Consider the following 22,836-nt stretch of genomic DNA (forward strand, 5'->3'; position numbering starts at 1 on the left):
GTTGGTCTTTCAAACTACGTTGGTTGTTCACATCAATATGTAAGGTTTCTTCACAAGCGTTGCCAATAGATTGCCATCTTTCATACCGCCAGCCCTTATTCCGCAACACATACAAAAGTAGTTTTTAAAGCCTTGATTCCTCATAATGTCAGCATACCTTTATTATGAAGTCAGTCTGTGACTTGAGTGTATTTGTCAAGAGTATTGCTAGTCCACTTTTCAAGTATATAGCGTAACAAGGCGTATTTTGGGGAAGAGCTTTTTTATGAAATTCCTATGGAATTTCTCAATCTCCTCGTACTCAAATGACTCCCAAACTTGAGAAGCATAGCAAAAAGTTGATTTAACTTCTGCATTGAATATCTTATATTTTGCAGATAAAATTATTCTTTTGTTGGAAAACTCATTTGTCTATGATAGGTTAAGTAATTTTTGAGAGCATTGGCTTTTTCGGTTAGGTGTTTGCTGAAATTTAAAGCCACATTTAGTTTAACTCCCAAATATTTGACCTCTTCAGCTGTTTCTAGAAAATGACCGACATAAGTCCATTGCCTTTCATTGCGAACTCTTGGATATCGTGCAAACACTATACAGGGCCTAGTGACTAACAACTCTCAACCATTCCTGTGTGCTAGTAATAGTGTCAGGAATGGAGGAGACCTACAGTTTATATGCCGATTCCGAACGGCTAATTTGAGAAAGCAGTTTTTCATGACAAGAGTTACTCTTGAAGAATTTGTCAATTCCTCGCAAGAGGCAGTATCCGTGAAAAGACATCCCAAACTGCTGCATTTGTGCTGGTGTACATTTCTTTTATCACTCTAATGAAGTTGGAAGATATGCTAAGTTGTGAGAGCTTATAGAAAACCGAATTTCTGTTAACCAGGTCGAAGGCAGCTTTAAAGTCATCAAAAAATGAGTAAAATTTGTTGTTCCTGGCATGAAACACTTTGACAATGGATGACAGAGTAAATATCTGATCAATGGTTGAATAATTTTTTCTGAAGCCAGCTTGAAGATCAGTGAGAATATTTTTTTCCGTTCGACCCACTTTTTAAGTCTCTCTACAAGAACGCCACAGAATATTTTCGCTATTACTACATCTATTTATAAATAAATTTCAAAAGTTATACATTGCATTGTCCTTAAAAGTACAATATTTTAGAATTCCATCCGTGGTTAAGCTTGCTGCAATGTCAGGATTGCCTTTCGTTTTCAGGAAAGCATGTCTTTAGTTAGAGATGATTGATTTAAAAATTAAGCAAAAATTGATAAAATTACTTCAATAATAAACTTAAATTTTAACCCTAGACACGTGTACTTAAAAATTTCAAGTTTAAGCGTACTTGGGCACGGAGTGCCCTTGAAGGATTTTCCTATGAATTCCTTAGAAAGTGTCAAATAAACATAGATTTTTTTTACAAAAATTAATTTTTGTTTGTATATTATTTATTATATTATACTATTTATTAAAAAAAAAACTTTTAAAAACTGAATATATTTTTTTTATTAGGAAGATATATAAAAACAAAATTCTTGAAATTACGTGGTATTTCTTTTTTTGGCGCTTAGCTGGTGGACCTGCTGAAGTTGACGGAAGTGAATCTTCATCAAAATTATCATCTTCTTGGGTTTCCCCAGCATCCGGTGTAGTTTTGGCAATAAAACATTTCTCGCACACCCTTACATAATGTTTACTGCAAGCTGCATCATAGCAGAGATCGCAGACAGCCGTAGCTTTGTTGTCTTTTTTTTTATTTTTTTGCAGGAATCACAGCGTTGCCTTATATTATTTATTGGTATTGGCGGTACGGTTTTTACGGATTCGATTTCGTAACCTATTAGTTTCATAGCTGTTTTTACATTTGTTTGAAGAGTTGGCTCAGCTATACGATTTCTTATATGGCTATCAGCAAGCTCTAAAGCCAACTCCTTCAAAAACTTTTTTATCTTTTCCGATCTCTTCTTGATAGTATACCAATTGGGCTGGCAGACATCAAACATCCTGTAAGATGCAACTCCTGCACAATCCAAAAGGTTGTAAAATAAAGTAACTGGCTACCGATTACTCTTCCTCTTGCAAGTGTAAACTGTCGCATGCGGTCGAAAGTGTCAACTCCACCTTTAGTTGAGTTATAGTCCATAATGACAGCCGGTTTTTTAGTGACCTCATCAATTTTGTCCTCATGATTAGCCCGTTGAGAGCATGAACACATTTTTTTTGTATTACTTGCGTATTTACATAACTGCATACACCTTGAATAACAAAATTTTGTCGAAAATTTGTCCCTCGATTGCTAGAAAATTTTATCCGAAGGTGTAAACTGCTTTGGCAATTGCTTCTTATTGGACTTTATAGTACCAATTGTTGTTGTGTTTTTGCTCATCAGTTCCAAGAGTAATGGTACTGATGTAAAATAGTTATCTATTGTTATGTTATAACCTTTGCCTAAATAGATTCAAGATAGCTTTTTATAGCCTTTTTTCCAATAAAAATTTTATGAAAACTTTACCTAAATATCTTTTAGCTAATCGCATTACATGCCGATGAGTTATACCATCGGCACGATTATCAGATGGTTGCTGGCCAACATAAATTTCACCCTGAAGAGGATAGCTGTTTACAGCGTCGACTATCCAGAAAATTTGTATTCCATATTTTCCAGGCTTGTTTGGCATAAACATTTTGAAAGGGTATCTTCCTCTTGAGCCGACCAATTGTTCATCAACTGTAAGCTCTTTTGATGGTTCGTAGAACTCAACTAGGTTCTCCTGAAACAAATTCCAAATATACCTAGTAATGATAAAAACAATTATTTGTAAATGCACCTGTCATTCATAAAATATGTATCTTATATACCTAAACGCAGCCATTTTATCAGTTTGTAGACGAAACACTCTAGTTCTTCCGTCATCAAAACGAATAAAACGTCGTATTTGTTCGAATCTTTCTAAAGACATCACTGCGCGGTAGAATGGCATATTGGTTTGATCGAAAAGATCCTTCGCTTCCACCCCGTAGGCTTTTTCAGCACCAGCGTATAACAATATTGCCATGTAAGCATACATCTCTTCTTCAGATGTGTCATACCATCTGCGCATTTGGTTTGGGTTGCTGGACAACCGATTCTCTTCATATGTCTTCTTTGCTTTTCTGATATTATATAATATTTAGTGTAACTAAAGACTTGAAAACCTCAGCCTTTCTCGAAAACAAATACGAACATTTTGGAACATGTCTCAATCGTTCATTTTATTCCTTATTGTTTTTTGCCTTTCGCTTTCGTCTGGCATTGACCACCAAATATCATTGAATTTGACATTCCTTGCAACATACTGCATCTCTCTGTTAGGTGCAACAGGTCATCGTCTTCGTGGTCATGTCGGTTGCCTTGTTGCTGCTGTCTTTTAGTCTCCATTTCTTCTTCCATGTCCAAACCAGCTTGCGTGACGCGAGTATCCAACAAAGCTGTATTTGGCTCATAATTTGGATCATCAGCATCGGAAAAATCTCCATCATTGTCACTGTCATCTTCTGATTCATTGTGGTGAATTCCCTCCTCTTCTGCCTCTAAGAACCGAGAGTAATCCTCGTCAAAGAATTCTTGCTCCGCTGCAGTCAAATCCCGGTTGGAAGACGCATTTAGGAGATACAGAACGCGATCCATAATAGCATCCATACTTCTCTATTAGAACAGGAATTTGTAAATTATAGACATAAATTACAATAAAAGATTTACTTACTTTAGTTGATAAACAAAAAAAAATGTTTAAATTCACTTGATATTCACACTAAAGCAATGATATCGCACTGAAATCACTTGTTTGAACAAACTAATATTTACCGGTGTTAAATGTAAAACAAAATAATTACAGTATTACAGAACGAAAAGAGTCGATATCCTACAACACGAAAGCTTTGTAATTATAATTTTCCTTGTTCAATTGTTTTCAAAACTTTCTAATGCTCTTCCTGAAAGAAAATGATCATCCTTCAGAGTCATTATATTTCCAACTTTGCTAAAACCTCCTTAGTACTTGTATTTTTTTTTTTACAATGAAGTGTGGGTTAGAGGACTCTGACTATAAGAAATATTTGCATTCAAACTCATAGTAGCGGCGAAAAAATAAGAACAGTCGACGTCTTGTAACACGTAAGTGAAAAAAACCTGCCCATACTCGAAGTTTCAAACTTTTTGCAGCTTTTCTATCGAACACTATTTCCCTACTCTCCGAATTACTATATCCTCAACTTGGCTAAAACTAAATCTGATTCTTGTATCTTTAGGTAAAAAAAAAATAAATATTGGCACTAAATGCCCAAGAACGCGATTTCGACATGTTTTGCTTCCAGTCTTATTTTGTCACCAATATCAACTCAGACTATTCAAAAGTCTCTTTGGGAGTACCTAAACATTACAAATTGCGTTATATGAGTATTCAATTGGCAAAAAAAGAGTAAAACATATGTTTAAAGTGATTTGAAAAGTGGACTGGGCAATGAGTGGGTTAACGTCGTTTCTATAAAAAAAAAAGTAAAAGGAGATTTCATTCACGTGGAATGAATTTCGAGGGGAAACTCACAATTAGACTAATCGTGACTAGTGTTCAACGCAACACTTATCAATTCCAACTTCAACCCTCTTCCCACTCTCAAAATAATTACAGGCGATTGTTTTTTAATAAGAATTTATATTGAATACATACGAGTAGGTACATGCATACAATGTTACACAAAATTAATTGCAATTAAACAATACATACAATTTTCTTCACATAAACTAAAAACAAAATAAAATAGTAAAACAAAAGATCTTATTGAAATAAACAAAAAAGAAAACATATTTAACCGTAAGAGAAAAACAATAAAATAAAACTAAAAATAAAAATAAACACAAACATACTCTCCCTTAAACTTATTTAGGTTTATAAATTTGACTAAAGAGTAAAATTATTACATATTTTGTTTAAATTTTTGTTTAAAGAAAGAAAACTAAAATTTTCTTTTCACTTATTTTTTTTTTAAACATTTATGTTTTTCTTTTTTCTTTTAAAGTTCTTAACGATTCAACTAATTTTCCATTAAATAAAGGGACAAAAAAAAACAATGTTTAATTCAATTTTTAATTTGTTTGCTTTAATTTTGCACAAAATGCATGAATACGACGCGTCAAAGCAATTTATAGTTTATTTATATACTTTTTTTATTTAATTAATTTTTATTTATATTTTTTTAAATGTTTATATGTTTTTTTGCTTTTAAATGAAAATAAAAATAATATTTCAATATATACATTGCCTACAAATTGAATTTAATGTAGTTGTCTATAATATATAATATATTTAGTGGATTTATGTAAAAATGTCCTTGTCTCCTTGTTTATACATAAATGGGTAAAATAATGATACCGCGAGTTTTTGTTTTTTGTTTTTGATTAAATTTTCTTACACAAAAATGTATGTAAAAATTTTGTTTTTTAAATAAAATTCATAATAAATTTATACAAATTAAAAAGAGAAACTAAGAAAATTCTAAAACTTTCGGCAACTTCCCGGGGACAGGCGCTGCTATCAGTTGTGTGGCTGTTCTTTCCAAGTGTTTTGGTTGTGTTGAGTTGAGGCTGGTGTTAAGCCTAGCCCGTGAGCTGATGGACAAAGCAGTCGCGACACACGCGAACAGCTTTGGTCAGACCGAATTTGGGCAGGGGCGTTGACGCCGACGAGCAAACTCCACAGAAGACTCCTCCACAGTTGCGGCAGTGGTGTCTGCGGCGGAATGCTGTGAATGGGGTCGTACAGGACATGCAACGAGGCGCCTTGTCATCGGGAACCCAGACGGGTGGCGATAGTCGTATTTGCGGCGATATCGCCTGCGTCGCAGGCACGTCCATGCTATTGTTATTGTGTATGATACTATTACTACTGTGGTTTGTGTTGTTGTTTAGATTATTATTGGCAACGGCAGTGTAATGAGCTGCGGAACGTTCGCTTATCGGCGAGTTGCTTGCTGTGGAAGAGGATGAATTTGCTGCACTGTGACTGCCCGAGGAGAGTCGACGCTCGCGCAAGTAGGTCGATAAGCTACCATTTCGTCGGTCACTCGTGTTCGGTGACGGTGACACTTGGATTTGGACCGATTCTTCGCCAAGACTTCGACTGCGTCCGATGTTATTTCGAACTGGAAGTGGCGGTGGATTTTCTGAGGGAACCAGATCAATGGTGTGGCCACGCTGTATGATTGGTGGACGATCTGTTCCGTTGTTGTTGTTATTATTGTTATTGTTGTTATTGAACACATTATCCAATTCGGGATTTACTTCTTCGGCCGAATAAATGCTTTGATTTGAGCCAGCACTCTGCTGTTGAATAACATCGTTCTCCGAAGCCCTGAATTCGAACAGCTCAGATGTTGGGTCTTTCGTATTCTTTTCGGGAATTTCGATTTCATCCTGCGACGAGCTCATGTTCATGAGGAACACGCTGCGCAAGATTTGTCGAAGATCGGCAGCGAAGTTCGTTTGGAGTTGATCTGCAACACTCGCTATGCTTACGAATAGTCGGTGCAAGAGGTACTCTGTGCTTCTACAAGAAAAGAAAATAGAAAAATTAGTAAATGATAAAATACAAATCATATATTCTTACATGAACTTCATTCTTCCCGCAGCTCGAAGGGCCAAATTGACTTCGTGCTGATCACCATCAGACAAAGAAGAAGCTGTGTCCCCACTTGAGGTGTCAGGCTTTTGTGTGGTATGGTTTTTGGAACGTTTCTTGGAATGATTACGACTGCCTTCACTGGTACTGCTGCTACTGCTGCTGTTGCTCTTGCTGCTTGGACTACTCGCACTGCTGCTTGCACTACTGCTGGTCCCAATAATGTGGCTATTGCTGTTGTTATGATGCCGATGGTGGTGATGATGGTGATGCCGGTGACTGTGATGGTGGTGATGATGATGGTGGTGGCGATGGGAACGCTTCCCACTGCTCTCACCATTGTTGCTGCTGCTTGCAGAGCTCTTCTCCAACTTTGTATACTGACTACCTCTGCTGTCCAGGGACTTACCTTCGCAGCCTTTTATTGTCAACTGTTCACTTTCTTCTGAGGAGTCGACGACGCCGCCGCCAACAATTGGTGGTGCTGCTGATACTCGACTGCAGCTAGGCGTGTTTATATTGAACTCCTGATCTGCTTCCGGCAGATCAGCATCTTCACCTCCATTACAGCTACCGAACTCATCATCTTCACTGGCAATGAAGTTGTCTGTGAGTGGGACTTCATTTGGCTGCAGCAGGTTGCCCAGATTGGTGTTTGGTATGAGGTAACCGGTGGCACAATCGGCGGATACTATGTCATCACCCTCCTTGGGCAGGGCAACGTTCTCATCATCTGTCCACTCGGTGGAGGATGTCGTCGATGAAAACGATGGCAGAGGTGACGGGGACGGTGAGACTGATGGGGTAGATGCTTCCGACGACGAGGACATCGCAAACACACTATCACGGAATACCTTTGCGGTATTTTCGCCCAATGGAGTTGTTGTTTCCGCATTATCTTCCTTTTGGTTTGATTCCTCTTCTTGTTCATCTTTATCATTCTTAGCATTCGCATTTGCATTCACCTTCGCCGAAGATGACGAAGAGGAACTTGTTGCGGCATCATCACAGTCATTATTGTTGTTTATTAAATTTGCAGTCTCACTATCGCCCTCAGAACCGTTGACTACGTTCGGTTGCTTCAGGTGAATATCTTCATTCGTGCACAGTAGCTTCTCCAACTGATGCAACTCGTTCTTATTCAATTTCCTCAAGAGATCTCGAATTTTTATCAAAAACGAACGATACGGTCGAAACATCTCGGACAACTGATCCGCTGGCATGTCCATATTCAACGGTCCCCGATTGTATATCACAAGACCCGTCACTATGGCCAATCGTGGAATGGAAAACATCAGTCCCGGATCAAAAGCATCCACTTTCTCCTGTTCGATAAGACCCACAGTCAATGCTCGCTGTAGTGTCTCCGAAAATAACACACAAATGGATTGTAGCATTTCATATTCGTGCTTCGTCTTGACTTGCACCATTGCACTGACATAGCGCATCTCGAATTCGGCAAAGAGCCGATCGAAGATCTTAAGGCTCTCATAAAGCTGCTCTGTGTTAGAGTCGTTGAAGTCTAAATGCAAAGTTTGGCTATTGGGGACATTATTTCGAAGGCACTGATCTCGAAGCAAATTCCTTACGTTTCCCAGACTTTTGGTGACAGCCTGGGCGAGGGGTCGCATGTCTTTACTCTCTTGTTCTCGGTTCATAATTGATGAACCAGCTGCTAGGCATTCGGCGCCAAACCATAACTGACCGGCAAGATTCTCTTGTAGGACTTCTTCGGGAAATTTGACACGAAATTCTCTTAAAGCCCGATCGTCTCCAAGGACTTCTTCCATTATTTGATTTGTTATCGATAGAACTTTGTCCTAAAAATAACAACGACAGAAAAAACAAAGACAGAAAATAAATTTTAAGTAATATCGATTCATGTTTAAAAGGCTAACCTGTCCCTGGCGTAAGCGGCTGACAAGACGGGAACATCGATCTGGTTCTGCTCGCCCATCAAAACTATCCAATTCGCTGGATATAGCTGTGAGAGATCTATCCGCATGGTAAAATCGTGCTAAAAGTGATTTATCATCTGCCTGTAAAGATAAAGAAAAATAAAAGATTAATTTTAGGGAAAAATGTGTTATTTTAAGAATTTAAAGGAGTACATTTTTGTGATTTAGGGTAAAATGAAGATAGGCACTTTTTCGTGCCAAACACACAGTGGAGACATTTGGAATGGAAGAGAAGATTTAAAAGGTGTCGGTGCATATTGGATTTGAGTTCCTGAGTTTAGCAATAAAGAGTTTGGTAAATTATTTTCATAGTACGACCAATCACTGTATTTAGCACTACGACCGACAACGTTGGACTCGAAGGTGTACAAATGAGCATTCCTTGAGGCACGATTATCACGGTTAAATCGCTTGAGGAGAAGAATCGACCAGAAGATTTAACCAAATCATAATCCAAGGCACAAGAGACATTAAGACGGTGTTGACGTAAATGAATCAACGATATTATTGTCACCAATCATTTTGAACGCTCGTCTTTTAATACTGTCCAAGAAACTTTAGAGGAGTCGCATTGAAGAACGGTTTAAGAAGCCTTGCATTGCCTTTTATGCCTGTAGAGAAACTTTTGATAAAAAGTGGAGCCTTTAATAGAAGATGATTTTGTGGACGTAAACTATCGTTGTACGACCCATTTTGTCATATGGATGGATTGTCTGGTGGCCTGGGCTTTACAAGAAATAAAACATCGACAAACTAAAGAAGGTTAAAAAAAAAAGCTATAGTGTCGATCCTGCCCAACAGATGCTATTCTACACCTCCTACCAGTAGACCTACACATTTAATATTTAGTATTGCCCTATTGCTTAAAGAAACAAACTGCTGGTTTTCTAGACCTTATGGGCATGGTAACACTAATGAACTGATTTCAGAGATTTTTGTACACGACTTGCACCGAATACTGCTTCTCTGTCTTGAACCTCTGTGAGGATTGCATGGTTACAAAAGAATTCGATGCCACTATCTTTACTACCGGGTCAAAGATGGAGCGTTAGGTTGGGTTGGGAATCTTCGACGAGTCCTTAAATGTCTCTTAGTTTGTTCGGCTGCTGCTGGAGTTGACGCCACGCTGCCGAACTATTTAAAGCAGCAGGCGATAACTTGGTAGGGTGCTTGCACCAACTTATCCGCAAAATATGGCGGAAGAAAGCATGCCCGATGAGTGGAATCTCAGCATAGTGTGCCCGATACATACGAAAGGAGACTCTCTAAATTGCGCCAACTACAGAGGCATCAATCTCCTTAACATTGCATATAAGATCTCCTCTGCCGTATTGTGTGAACGTCTGAAGCCAAATCGACCAAGTTTTCACACTACGGCAGATCTTGGAAAAAAAACCCAGAAGCTTCAAATCGAACCCACCATCTCTTTATCGATTTTAAAGTTTTAGACAAGGCGATGCACTGTCATGCGACTTCTTCAACATCGTTCTGGAAAGAATTGTGCAAACTCAACCGTCAACACTAGAGGCACAATCTTCCAAAGGTCCATCGAACTACTCGGATACGCAGACGATATTCACATAATTGGAAGAGCAAAGCGTGATGTCAGTGGGGCGTTTTTGAGCATTGCGACGGAAGCGAAGAAGATGGGTTTAGTGGTCAATGTGGGCAAGACCATGTATATGCTGTCATCAAAAAAGGACATCGAACAACGACGTCTTGGACAAAACGTCACCATGGACAATTATAACCTCGAGGTAGTTAAGGACTTTGTCTACCTAGGCACCACTATAAACACAGTCAATGACATCAGCGCTGAAATCAAACGAAGAATAACTCTTGCAAATCGCTGCTTCTTTGGACTTAGAAGGCAATTAGGAAGTAATGTCCTCTCTCGAGCATCTAAAATCACCATCTATAAGACACTCATCATCCCAGTTCTCATTTATTGTGCTGAGGCCTGGACCCTGTCAGAGTAAGATGAGAACGCCTTAGGATGCTTTGAGAGAAAAATTCTTTGGGTGATTTTTGGTCCCGTACGCATAGATGGATAATGGAGGAGAAAATATATTGACGATAGCAGAATTAAAGTAGAACGGCTTAGATGGCTGGGTCATGTAGAGCGAATGGACATCAACGCTCCAGCCCGGAAGGTCTTCGAATCCAATCCCGAGGGTCGGCGAAGTAGAGGAAGACCGCGACTCAGGTGGGTGAAGACTTCAACCAACTTGGCGTGTGAAACTGGAGACAGCTAGCTAGGGACCGAGCTGGCTGGAGACGCATGTTGGTTGAGGCCCAGGTCCGCCGCGGACTGTAGTGGCACTGTAAGTAAGTAAGTGAGTTTGTTTGGCTGCCTGATTGTCCCGGTGCAGCAATAAGAGAAGCTAACTCAAATTTAAACTCGAACTAAAATAGAAACACCGCTATCTGCACTGACAGCCAGGCAGCTATTATGGTTATCACTTCGGCCACAACATCCACTATACTGGTCCAATAATGTCGGGATGAACTATCAATCCTAAACATCAACCATTGTGTCAATCAATATTTGTTTTCGAGGTCACGGTGGCATTAATGGAAACGAACGGGCTGATGAGTTGGTCCGACGGTTCACAACTCACTTGCGGAAAGGGTAAATATTCCTCTTGAAGCTGTGAAGGGCAAAATGTTCTTAATTTTTCTGACAGAATCCAACCGCAGCAGGGTGGAACAATTTAACGGACTGTACTATATACAGGAAGACCAGAGATAACCAGAGTCACTTCAATATGTACCGAAAGCTCACCGATATGTGAAAGCTGCAACAAAGGTAGGCATTCTCACAATACTCATTGATGTAACTGCAGGGGCCAACATGAAAGGAAAACTGTGATTCATTTTCTCTGTAAATGTTCTGCCCTGGCCAGTTCTTGGATGTCAAGCTTCGGAAGGGAAGGGCAAATACCTGGTGAAGCCACAACCCAGATGTGTTAGTTATACCCAAAGCTAAGACGTAGATACATTTATTTTAAATTTAATAGCCAGATCACATGGGAAGACAAACTTCTGACATCACCTCAGAAAATGGGAATGCAAATATCCCATGATCCTTCTTTTAAGATACAAATATAGAAGTTCATTTTTCTTAATACAAGTGCCATTTTTTTGGCTTGGTCATCCGACATGATGGAAATACTTTGGTTCTTGTACTGCCTTTCCATATTATGTTCTGTTCATTTTTCTATTGTGTTAAGTTTCGGCTGGAAGAGGCTAGTGGACTATCCCATCGTGACTGAGCTTAGTTTTAATGGTATTTAATTTGATGGTTTAGTTTACTTAACATCGTTTTTAAATTTGTCTAGAAGTTATGTTTTTGATCATACCACGTCTTGGAATGTATAGAAGGTTTATTTATGAGGATTTTCCTCGTTTACTAATTTTCAAGTCTCAACATGACGGATTTCGAAGAGTTTTCTACCCTCAATTGAAGTTGATTGTGAGTTCAATTGCTGCTGTTCAGGGCAGGTTCTCCGCTGATGCATAAGCATGAGAGCCTTTGAATTTTGTTTATTGATTTCTACGTGGTAGATACTTTTTTCCTGGCTCAGTTCTGCATGTGCTTAGGACGTTGAAGATTCACATTCGAAGAGCATTTTAAAAAGGATACCACCAGACAAAAAACGAGAAAGAGTATTGGCGACAGGACAGAACCTTGTGGCACAACAGCACTTTTCAAACTTGAACCCAACTAATTTTCCGGTTCAAAAAGTTATTTGCACACCAACACACGATGATCTGGGCTTTTTTATATCAACACCAATCTCGTCAAAAGTTAGGTAAGGTTAAAGTGGTTGTGAGACGTAGAAAAAGACAGACATTGGCTAATTTTCGCCACATTGACTTTCCTATCAGCTCAATAGCACCGATTAATTTTATAGCTTCTTACGAATCGTGAAAGAGTACTAAGAGAACTGATTAAGTATCTTAGATAGGAAGAAAACCTATGCCTCACAACAAACTTGGTGTGAAGTCTCCGTTGTTTTCTTTAACACCAAGCCCACCATAACTTCTAATTCTGTGAATTGTTTGTAAAGAAGCGTGTTTGAGCATAAACAATATTATTCATAAACTTTCTATTGAATAATAATAAAAAGAAGAAAAAAAAGTTACGTGCTTAGTGTCAATGAATACATCAATACTACGTGTGGTATTTTTTTATGTTTAATCCGAAGTCTTAAAGACTTTATTTTTCTACCAAAGTGTTAGCTCTGTTGAAGTTCCTCTGAAGTAACGTGATTGTTTTTTGTTTTGTATTTAAAATCGGACAAAAACAAAACTGCCAAATAAAAAAGATTCCAATGAAAGTGAAATTATGTGGCAACCTGTTATGTTTTTCTTTTTATTGTTGAAGAAATTGATGTCTATACCTGATGCCAAAGCCTCCGCACGTCGGGTTTACAATTTCGCTTTTTAACTTCGAGGCTTCGTTTGTGAGGGATTTGAACTTTCAACTTACGGTTGAACAAAGAATTAGAACTTACAAATTTTTCATTTTTGTTTGAATTTAAAAATAAATCGAGAGTAATTAAAAGTGCTTTAATCTTATCTTTGTTGAGTTTATCAACGTCGAATTAACTTTTTAGTTGTTTTAGATGACTTTTTTGGTGTAGACTATTTTTATAGACAGGTAAACAGGTCGATATAAATTGAACAAAGACGCATAAAAAAGCATTTTTATAGATACAAAGAGCAGATACTTTTTTTTTGTCAAAGTAATTAAGTTTATTTTGTTTGTATCTTTTTCTTTTTTTTAGTTTGTTTATTCATTTGCTTAACATTTTTATTGATAGCTTAGAGAAAATAAAAACAAACAAACATTTTTTTGTTTCTCTTTTTAGATTTGCGATGAACTTGATTAAAACCTTTGTGCAAAAATTAAATTTGATAAGAAAGATAAGATAGTGGTAAATTATTTGGTGTTGATAACTTTGGATGGGGATTAAGACTTTTGCAAATTTCAATGTCATAGAAGACCACATTTGTTTAGATTTAGTAGTAATTTTATTCATATGTCCCGCAAGGGATAAGCGAAAAGACTTAATTTTTATAAAAGTTTGGTAGCACAAAACGTCTTCGTGGTATAAAATATTTTATGGCAGATAAGGTAATAATATAAGTACATTATAAAGGGCTTTCCAGCAGAATGTTTCATTTTGATAAGCGTGTTATTTTAGCAACTGTCACTTTTGAAGATGTCACCTTTTGACATTTGAAAATTAAAAACTACGCTATTTCTATAAAAATTAAGTGACACACTAACTTTTTCGTAGTCATAGTTCGCAAAATTAATGCACTTTTAGCTTGAAATGAAGCATTTTCCCGGCCGTCAAGAGTAAGACAAGTGAAAAATTGAGCTGTTAGGACAACATATGATGCGATGACTCCCAGGATTTTCTATTCCTTCTTTAAAATTTTACATTTCAAGATTGACGTAGTATAAAGACTTTAATCTTAAGTCTTAAAATCCAGTTAACACAAGAAGTTAAGTCGGTCGATCGTCAAGAACTTCGTACAAAGACTTATACCAATAGTTGACCTGTTGTGATATTACATGGATCTTAAGATCTACTTTACCCGTTGAACAAGTAAGAGCTACCTATGAATCGTTTAAAACAAAAGATGTCTGAATTTCTTAGATCTCTAGGATCATTGTAGTAAAAGGGTCTAAAGTAGAGTTTTCGTCATTGTGATAGCGCAAAACATGAACATAGAAAGTTAGACACTGCCTCCTCTTCTTCTTCATCGTTTCCAGGAGCTCCAAGTCGAAAAGCATGCCTAACCATTAAGCAGTGTCTTGTAAGTGGCAAACGTAAACTTGTTCCATTTTTTGTTAGTTCATCAACTATCCTATTTCCTGGAATGTCTCTATGACCCGACACACCAAAATAAGGTGAATTTTGAAGTGCTCCGCCATGATGATGATCGGCAGTTTCGGGATGAAAGTGATTTTTTGGAAGCTTGGCTATCTGAAAAGATGAGTTATATCGTAACGTTTTCTCTGAACCAAGAGAGGGCTTCTTTGATGGCCTGAAGTTCTGCTTTTAACACGCTACAGATATTTGGAAGAAGAAATAAGAGGCATAGATTTAGTCCGTCAGAGTACGCGCCACTATCAACCCCGTCATTGGTTTTAGATGCATCCGTATTGTGTTTTCTGTCAAATATATCTTATTCTGTCAGGTAGACCTGGAAGGGATGGACCTTTGGAAGTTTTATTAAAATTAAGCGGGAATTGTATTGAATTTAAGCGTTTTTATAAGTAGAGTCTTTAAGGAGATTTTATATTTCTTGGTAAAGAGTACAACATCGATTTTGTGGAGATTGACGCCAAGTCCACATCAATCTGCCCAGGTATTGAGCTTGTTTAAAGCAGTTTGTAGTAGTTCCTGTAGTGTGTTAAGATGCCTCCAAGATACCATTATGGCAACGTCATCGTACGCATAGGCAATCACTCTGAATCCCTATTTTGTTTAAAACCGTTATTAATTCACTACCAAGTGAAAGGAGAGGAGGAAGGACACCGCCTTGTGGCATACCTCTACTGACAGCTCTTCAGGCTGTAATAGATACATTTTCTGAGAAAAAGTACCCTCAATAACGGGGTACAGGTACGGTAATAAACAGAATTGGCGCATTTAAGGTTCATAGAATACTAGAATGCTTGTTGAAAAGCCTCTCCATCCTCAATGTATCACTGGTTGCGGTGCGACTGGACCTTACGTTTTTGAAAATAATTATTTAATTGATTTCTAATAGCAGGAATTAGAAGAATATTGATGTGGACGACTGCTACTTAATCAAGGGCACCAATGCTCTTTTGCAAGAAAAGTTTTCTGAGCGTATTCATTTTTAGGGAGGTGGTCACAAATTTGTCGGCAAAATGTTGTAATTTAACGTTATTTTACTCTTTTCTTTAGGGCACGTGAAAGAGAAAGTATAAATGTCAATGGTCCACAATCGATTCAAGACCTTATCGAAGGCAGTGGCAAATGTGCGAATTGATAAATGTGGGTGATAGTTTGCATTATCGCAGTGAAATAAACATCCACTGATTTTTCCTTATTACTCGTTTTGTATTTAGATCGTTTTGTAAAGCTGCATTGAAACTTTCGATGGTTATATTTCATAGTTTGACAGATGAAAATGTCAAATTGTATGTTCATGGTGGATCGCTTCCAAATTGTTGAAATTCACTTTGAAAAAAATAAATCAGTTCGAGAAGATTGGCCCCTCGAATGTGCTACGTAAAGTCTCTGGATAACTTTTATGTCGGGCTATGTTGAGTCAACAGCTTAATTGTTAAAAAATTGGAAGCCCATAATTTAATAAACTTATCGAATGTACTACGTTTCTCGTATCTTTGCAGCGGAAATATGGCGAAATCAAATTTTATTATTTAAAGTTCTTAAAAGAACACCATATATATTAAAGCAAAACCTCTTATTGGAGAACTCTGTACTTGAAAAAGTCTATTTGCATGGTACAAAATCTAGATTGCTAGGGTTTTGGGTGCTTTAAAAACAATATCCCAGACACAAACATTTGAATTATAAGGTTACAACTTTATAAAAACAATTAACTAATGCTAAAAAATATGACTCATATATATTGCAACTTATGAGTCATATTTATTCACTGAGAAACTGTTAAACAATGGTTTTTATTCTATTGGGTTTACATTAAAAAAGAAAGCGCAACGCCAATTAGATTAGATCATGGTATAAAATAAATTTCGAGTGCAATGGCGTAATCCTAAAACAAAAAACCTTCAAATAAAATAGAAGAAAAAACTTCAAAACATTTTTTAATCAATAATAATTTTTGTTTAATAACATGTTTCTGTCAAAACTTTTTTTTTCTTGTTTTAAGATTACACATTCCCTTTTTTTTTAATTGAAGGCGCTGATTAATTTTGTAATAGAATTGAAAATGTGAATAGATTAAAGTTTTGTAAGTCTATCAATAGATGTCATCGCATAAGTTAATTTTTAGAGCGTAGCAATTTAATAACATTTAATATATTAAACAACATCGTAGAATGTAGACATGAAGAGTGATGTGAATAACCGATAAATAGATATACGAAGTAATTTTTAGTAATTAACTCGTTTGTTTTACAACGGATAAGTCAAAGTTTGACCTTTTTCATTAAATAAATATTGAAATTTTTGAAATTGTTTTAATCAAATGCAATAACCAAATATTAATCAACAAGAAGTTTTCGTGCGTCATTGGATTAGGAATCAAATTAGAACAAACGAAATATATTGAAAAAGGGCTGTTAATTTTTTGGGGTATTAAATTCGAAGAGAAATAATATCAGAAGTATTGATTCTGTGTGGCTCGGTGGTGTAATTAAGAGCAGAAGAGTTAAAATGGAGGATCAAAGTAGCTACAAGTTGGCTGAGTTTTAATGCAACTAAAAGAACATTAAATAAAATGGTGATGAGGTAAACAAGGTTTAATACTTTAAAACGACTTCTGGGAATTTTGTTTCATCATTTGAAACGTTGAAGAACGAATTTTAAGCGAAAGAAAACAAAATGTTTCAAAAATGCTCTGAAGTGTCGAACGAGAACCTAACCAGGAACTTATCCCTAGTTCGAAGGTAAAGAGCGATTTTGTTTTACACAGCTTGGTAGAGGACCTAAACTTAAGATTTTATCAGAAAGTTAAACATTAATTTTATTGACAATGTCAACTTCCAGGTTTGCAAGTTTACCTTAGACATGTTTAACAAATTCCAAACGATTTGTTACTCTGAATATAAATAGTTTGGGACACGCGATTCTTTTTTTCTGCAATTCTTTAAATGTGTATTTTAGAAGTTTAACGATAAAAAAAACCAGTAACATCAACAATGCCTCCACCAAAGGTTGATTCCTTGATTGAAAAAAAGAATACTAAATTGGTAGCCTTCAATTCTAGATTTTCAGCAAATTTAAATCAGATTCCATATTATTTTAAGATTGATATTTTTCGAATCAAATTTTGCAAAATATCATTAACTTAACTACTAATATTTCGAAAAAGTTACCAATTTCAGTGCTTTTTTGCTGAGGACCAATTTTTTAGAGGAAATAGAATTTTAAATTTTTCTGTAGGGTTGCCATTTGCGAAATTAGATCAGAACAATATACATTTTAAGACAAAAAAAAAAACAGGTTTAGAAATTTAAAGAAGATTTTTCAATAAAGCTGTCAATTTTATTTTTTGTAATTTGACGGAAGAAGGATCAATCTGTTTTCTGAAATTCTGCTACCATTTCGAGAGTTAAGGAAATGGAAAGCTAATCAGCTCTGGAATTTAGCAATTTAGAGCTTTAGAATTAGCATGAAACTTACTAATCAATTTAATAAGATAAACATCCAATAGAAAAATTGAAATTTCAGCGTTTTACTTCCGACATTTCAAGGTCACCAGAATCTTCACGCAAAGACTTTTAGAAATTTTAGGATACCTTTCTCTTTAATCTTAAAATAGTTCTAAGGGGTGAAAATATTCTTAAGCTAGCCTTATATTCAATCGACAAAGAAAAGATGGATCTAAAATGGTTCTATTCAATACACCACCTATGACTAGAAAGAAATGGAAGCCTATAATTAAAGTCTTATCAGAATAGGGGAAAAAAGGAAAATAAAATTCTCAATATTCTCTCAATTTGATTGGAACAGTATGGCACTCACACAACACAAGCGTTGTTGGCCTCATAAAAAAAACATAGGTTTTTAAAAGCATATCAATCCCGCAACTCTCGGGAAAGTCTTTTCACCAAAACGACAGTTTTGTTAGCTTTTTTTATAATATGTATAATTATAGTTATCAGTGAACGTTAATTTAGAGTCAAGTACGACACCAAGGTCAGAAAACTGAGTTTTCTTTTTAAACGTGACGAATTCAACACAAATGTACAGTTTATTATATTACGTTTGCGTGTAAAACTTAGTGTCTTACATTCGTCAATACTTAAAATCAAACGATTTTTACTGCACCATTTTTCAAAATGATTAGATCATCTTGAAGTTTTTTGCAATCTTTGATGGAGTATATAATTCGGGAAGTATTAACATTAGCGTTGATAAGGTATACAGAATTATTAAAACAGAAGACAAATCAATAATAAATAAAATAAAAAGCAATGGACCCAGGTGACTCCCATGAGGTACACCAGAATTGACTTTAAATTGACATGAAGGGTTACTCTTGAACATGACGCTATAAGTAATTTATTTATTTTAGTAAGTTATAATAATGAACAAAAAAAAAGAACTAAAGTATCAGACGTATTCTGATATTAGTAACATCCTATACTTGTAAACTGTTTATAAGAAATTACTTAGGGTTTTCCAGTCACACTCGTTTAGATGTTGGATAGTTTCCTGCATAGTTAATAATTGTTTTCCAAAGGAAATTTGCCTTTGTGCTTTGAATTTTGGGCATATACTTATGATATGAAAGCAATCTTCTTTGGATTTCAGGTTGCAAAGCTCAGAATTGATAGATTTAATTATAAGGGTTACTATTTAAGAAAATGAGCTCACACCTTGCTTTGAATATCACGGATATTTCATCATAGCAAAGCATACAATTAAACTGACTGTATAAGATTCTTCTTTCAGAATTCCGAGCCTTAACGATGAAGGCATCTCGAATAGTCTTGGTTTTTCTGAATAATGCGTTCACATCAATATGTAAGGTTTCCCCACAAGCGACCACCAGTTTTTATTTGGCAACTCATACAAAAGTAGTTTTTTTTTTAAAGCCTTGATTTCTCATAATGACAGCATACCTTTATTATGAAGTCAGCCTGTGACTTGAGTGTATTTGTCAAGAGTTTTTGTAGTCCGCTTTCCAAGTATATAGGGTAAACAGGGGTATTTTGGGGTAGATTGAAGAGCTTTTTTATGAAATTTGTATGGAATTTCACAATCTCCTCGTACTCATATGACTCCCAAACTTGAGAAGCATAGCAAAGAGTTGATTTAACTACTGCATTGAATATCTTATATTTTGCTGATAAAATTATTCTTTTGTTGGAAAACACATTTTTCCATGATTGGTTAAGTAAGCTTTAAGAGCTATTGGCTTTTACTTGTAGGTGTTTGTTGAAACTCAAAGCCGGATTAAGTTTAACTCCCAAATATTTTACCTCTTTAGCTGTTTCTAGAAAATGACCGTCATAAGTCTTGGATATCGTGCAAACACCATCATTTTTGACTTCTCTGTACTAATTGTTAGTCCCCATCTTTTGCAGTAACACGATAAGCGATTAATCATTAATTACATATGTTCTGGTGATTGAGAGAGTATGACAAGGTCATCTGCATATAACAACACATTAATGGTAGTATTTTCAATTCTTACTCCACCGAGAAGATCATCTACTAAGTAGTTTATAAACAGAGAAAACAACAATGCACTGATGAGACAACCAAGTTGTGAGAGCTTATAGAGGAGCGAATTTCTGTTAACCAGGTCGAAGGCAGCTTTAAAGTCATCAAAAAATGAGTTTAAAATCATCAAAAAATGAGTAAACTTTTTTGTTCCTGGCATGAAACCCTTTGATAGTGGATGACAGAGTAAATATTTGATCAATGGTTGAATAATTTTTTCTGAAGCCATCTTTGAGATCAGATAGAATATTTTTCCGTTTGACCCACTTCTCAAGTCTATCTACAATAACGCTACAGAATATTTTCGCTATTACATTCATAAAAGAAATTCCTCTGTAATTTTCCATAACGTCAAAAGATACTTTTTTGTGAATAGGAAATATTACAGACTTTTTTAAAGGAGAGGGGTTCTCAGCTTTCAAAAAAACTTTGTTGTACAGAATTTGGAGGTTTTTAAAGAATGTGGGTGTAGCATTTTCATTCATATGGAATCCCGTCTTCTCTGGAGCTTTTCCATTCTTCGCATTTACGATCACAGCTTGTCTTTCCTCAATTGATATATCAGCGTCTAATGTTTCATCAACAGTTAATGGTTCAGCGTAGGAGAACATTAAATATGACAGTTCAATTTTACTTAATTTACTAAGAAGAATTTCATGAATTAATTTGTGAAATGCCTTGCTAAAGTCTGTAAATATGCAATCGAGGGTTTTTCGAATGCATCCAAACACATAAAGTAAAGAATTGTAATAAATTAGTTGTTGTAAACTTTTTTTTTACATAAAACGGAAGAACAATTAAAAGAAATTATGTCATAAATAAGAGAATCATATAATGCAGGAATAGTAGACAATTTCGCCATAAGACTATAATTAGTAACTACATTTATTGAAAAGTTTTGTATGGACTGGAGTTAGGTATTAATATTTGCGGAGATCTGAAAACTTAGAACATTTCAGAGACTCGTTGGAAAGAAGAAACAATGGATAGGAAATATAAGACCCAATTTTTTCATAAATGATGGCATTCCATCAGGATCAAGCACGAAACGTTAGAAAATTGATTAATGTAAGATGACTTAGTTTTTGTGTGTTAGAAAAAACAAGGGAGGATTCGCTTGCAGGAGAAAAGTCTTTAAAAGATTGGCGAACATGTTCAAAATTGACTCTGGAATATGGTTTGAAGAATTTTGAAAGGAAGCTCTACATTTATTTACGTCTCCAAAACATATAAAGATTCATTTTTAGATCACTTTCAGCATTAGAAATTTATTATTAAAGGTTTAAATACCTTTAAAATTATTATTTTTTGCGACTAGAGCAATAAGTTCACTTTTCTCGAAATAACTCAAAAAATAAATTAACATTGGCCAAAGTTTCTCTTAATTTAAAAAGAACGTTTGGATTATAAAAAGCGGGGAAAAGTAGAAAGATTTCTTTTACTTTGAGGAAAAGTGTACTTTCACTTTCAGTCTTATTTTGTTCTCTATTTCAAAACAAGAGGACTATTAAGATATCGTTAAGGACTTACATAGAAATGAAGACCTCCGCTAAAATTCGGATGTGTATATATTTATGTGAGTGTCCAACTTCTTTGGACTAGAGTCGATAGTACAACTCGTAGAAAACCAAGGGTAAGTAACGTACAACTCTCAAACATTTATATGTGCAAGTAACGTCAGAAATAAAGCGGACGGAATCTCAAACTTCTGATAACAGAATCCCTTTCCATGATAAGAATTACTCTTAAAAGTTTGATACATTTTTTCTTAAATCCAACACCAGTGTTCAAAACTTTAAAATTTTAGCAGTTTTTAATTAACCAATAGTTTACATTTAAGTTCAACTAAATGTAAATAAAATGTTGAAGTAACGAACAAAAAGGTTCAGTCAATCAATAAAATAAAATTCGTCAAAATATTTCCATTCCAACTATAGAACTCAGCTTTATCTAATATATCTATCGTTATCAGATTGTCACAATAAATCTTGATTAAAGTTTATGAAGATACAAAGTTTTTTCTTACAACGGAAAATTTTATTTAAATAAATTTTCTAATATTTTATTGCGAATCATAATGTATTCCATCAAGCTCTACAAGTTTCATGATATCACAGAGAAAGAAGTACTCACTCAAGTACTCGAAAACTTCATCCAAGTATTTATAACAAAAATGCAATTAAACTTTGAGCCGTTTATAGAATTAAGTTTTTTTTTTACCTGCAACAAAATGTCGTCTAATCTTATCTCTAGTTATATTTCTATTTTATCATACCTAAACTTATAAACATAAAGGAAAGTTCATAAATAATCATCATATAATATTTATATCACAATCTAAAAATATTTACTCGTTTCGTAATTAATCGCATACAAAAACACAAATACACACTTCAAATAAAAATACAAAATAAAAAGCAAACAAATCTAATTATAAATTTTCCAATAACTCTCATTGATATGTGAACTTTCTAACCTAGAAAACAATAGTAATAAATTGAAATTTAACATCACGAAATTAATTCAAATATTCATATTCACACTTTGCGAAAATTCATTTCATTTTATTCAATCAATCAATTATTATAAACACAAGTGTCAGCAAGTTTAAAAAACAAACAAAACATCAAGTTTGTTGTTTAGTCGTTTTCGTTCCTATAGTAGAGCTTCTAGACTATACTACTTTAGTAAGGCGCATATAATAGAGGATATGTGACCTACACTATTGACCTTCAATCAAGGGACAACAAAGTGGCGTTGGCGAACACGGTGACGACGGTGATAGCAACGAA

General features: G+C 35.4%; 2 protein-coding genes across 2 annotated transcripts in view; both read right to left on the reverse strand.

Annotated features, from left to right (window-relative positions):
* Positions 1 to 2,297: 2,297 nt before the first annotated feature.
* On the reverse strand, positions 2,298 to 3,102 carry LOC129944035 (piggyBac transposable element-derived protein 4-like). Its single transcript, XM_056053226.1, has 3 exons — positions 2,861 to 3,102; positions 2,514 to 2,794; positions 2,298 to 2,449 (listed from the first exon to the last, which is right to left on the reverse strand). The coding sequence occupies exons 1-3, from the start codon at positions 3,100 to 3,102 to the stop codon at positions 2,298 to 2,300; spliced, it is 675 nt and encodes a 224-aa protein (XP_055909201.1).
* Positions 3,103 to 5,376: 2,274 nt separating this feature from the next.
* LOC129943451 (lateral signaling target protein 2 homolog) overlaps positions 5,377 to 22,836 on the reverse strand; it is a 128,944-nt gene continuing 111,484 nt past the window's right edge. Inside the window, exons 2-4 of the mRNA XM_056052919.1 lie at positions 8,553 to 8,693; positions 6,643 to 8,474; positions 5,377 to 6,582 (exon numbers count right to left, since the gene is read on the reverse strand). Coding sequence (XP_055908894.1) covers positions 5,634 to 6,582; positions 6,643 to 8,474; positions 8,553 to 8,693 — 2,922 coding nt within the window. The 3' untranslated portion in view covers positions 5,377 to 5,633. The remainder of the gene's footprint in view (positions 6,583 to 6,642; positions 8,475 to 8,552; positions 8,694 to 22,836) is intronic.

The sequence above is a fragment of the Eupeodes corollae genome, chromosome 1 (assembly GCF_945859685.1).
Source record: "Eupeodes corollae chromosome 1, idEupCoro1.1, whole genome shotgun sequence".
In the NCBI taxonomy this organism is placed as follows: domain Eukaryota; kingdom Metazoa; phylum Arthropoda; class Insecta; order Diptera; family Syrphidae; genus Eupeodes; species Eupeodes corollae.

Excerpts from the sequence above, each read along its gene's own strand:
- LOC129944035 (XM_056053226.1), bottom strand. The coding sequence starts at position 3,102 with ATGCGCAGATGGTATGACACATCTGAAGAAGAGATGTATGCTTACATG. Across the intron at positions 2,795-2,860 it reads GATAAAATGGCTGCGTTTAG|GTATATTTGGAATTTGTTTC; the intron begins GTATATAAGATA and ends TATCATTACTAG. Across the intron at positions 2,450-2,513 it reads ATTAGCTAAAAGATATTTAG|GCAAAGGTTATAACATAACA; the intron begins GTAAAGTTTTCA and ends GAATCTATTTAG.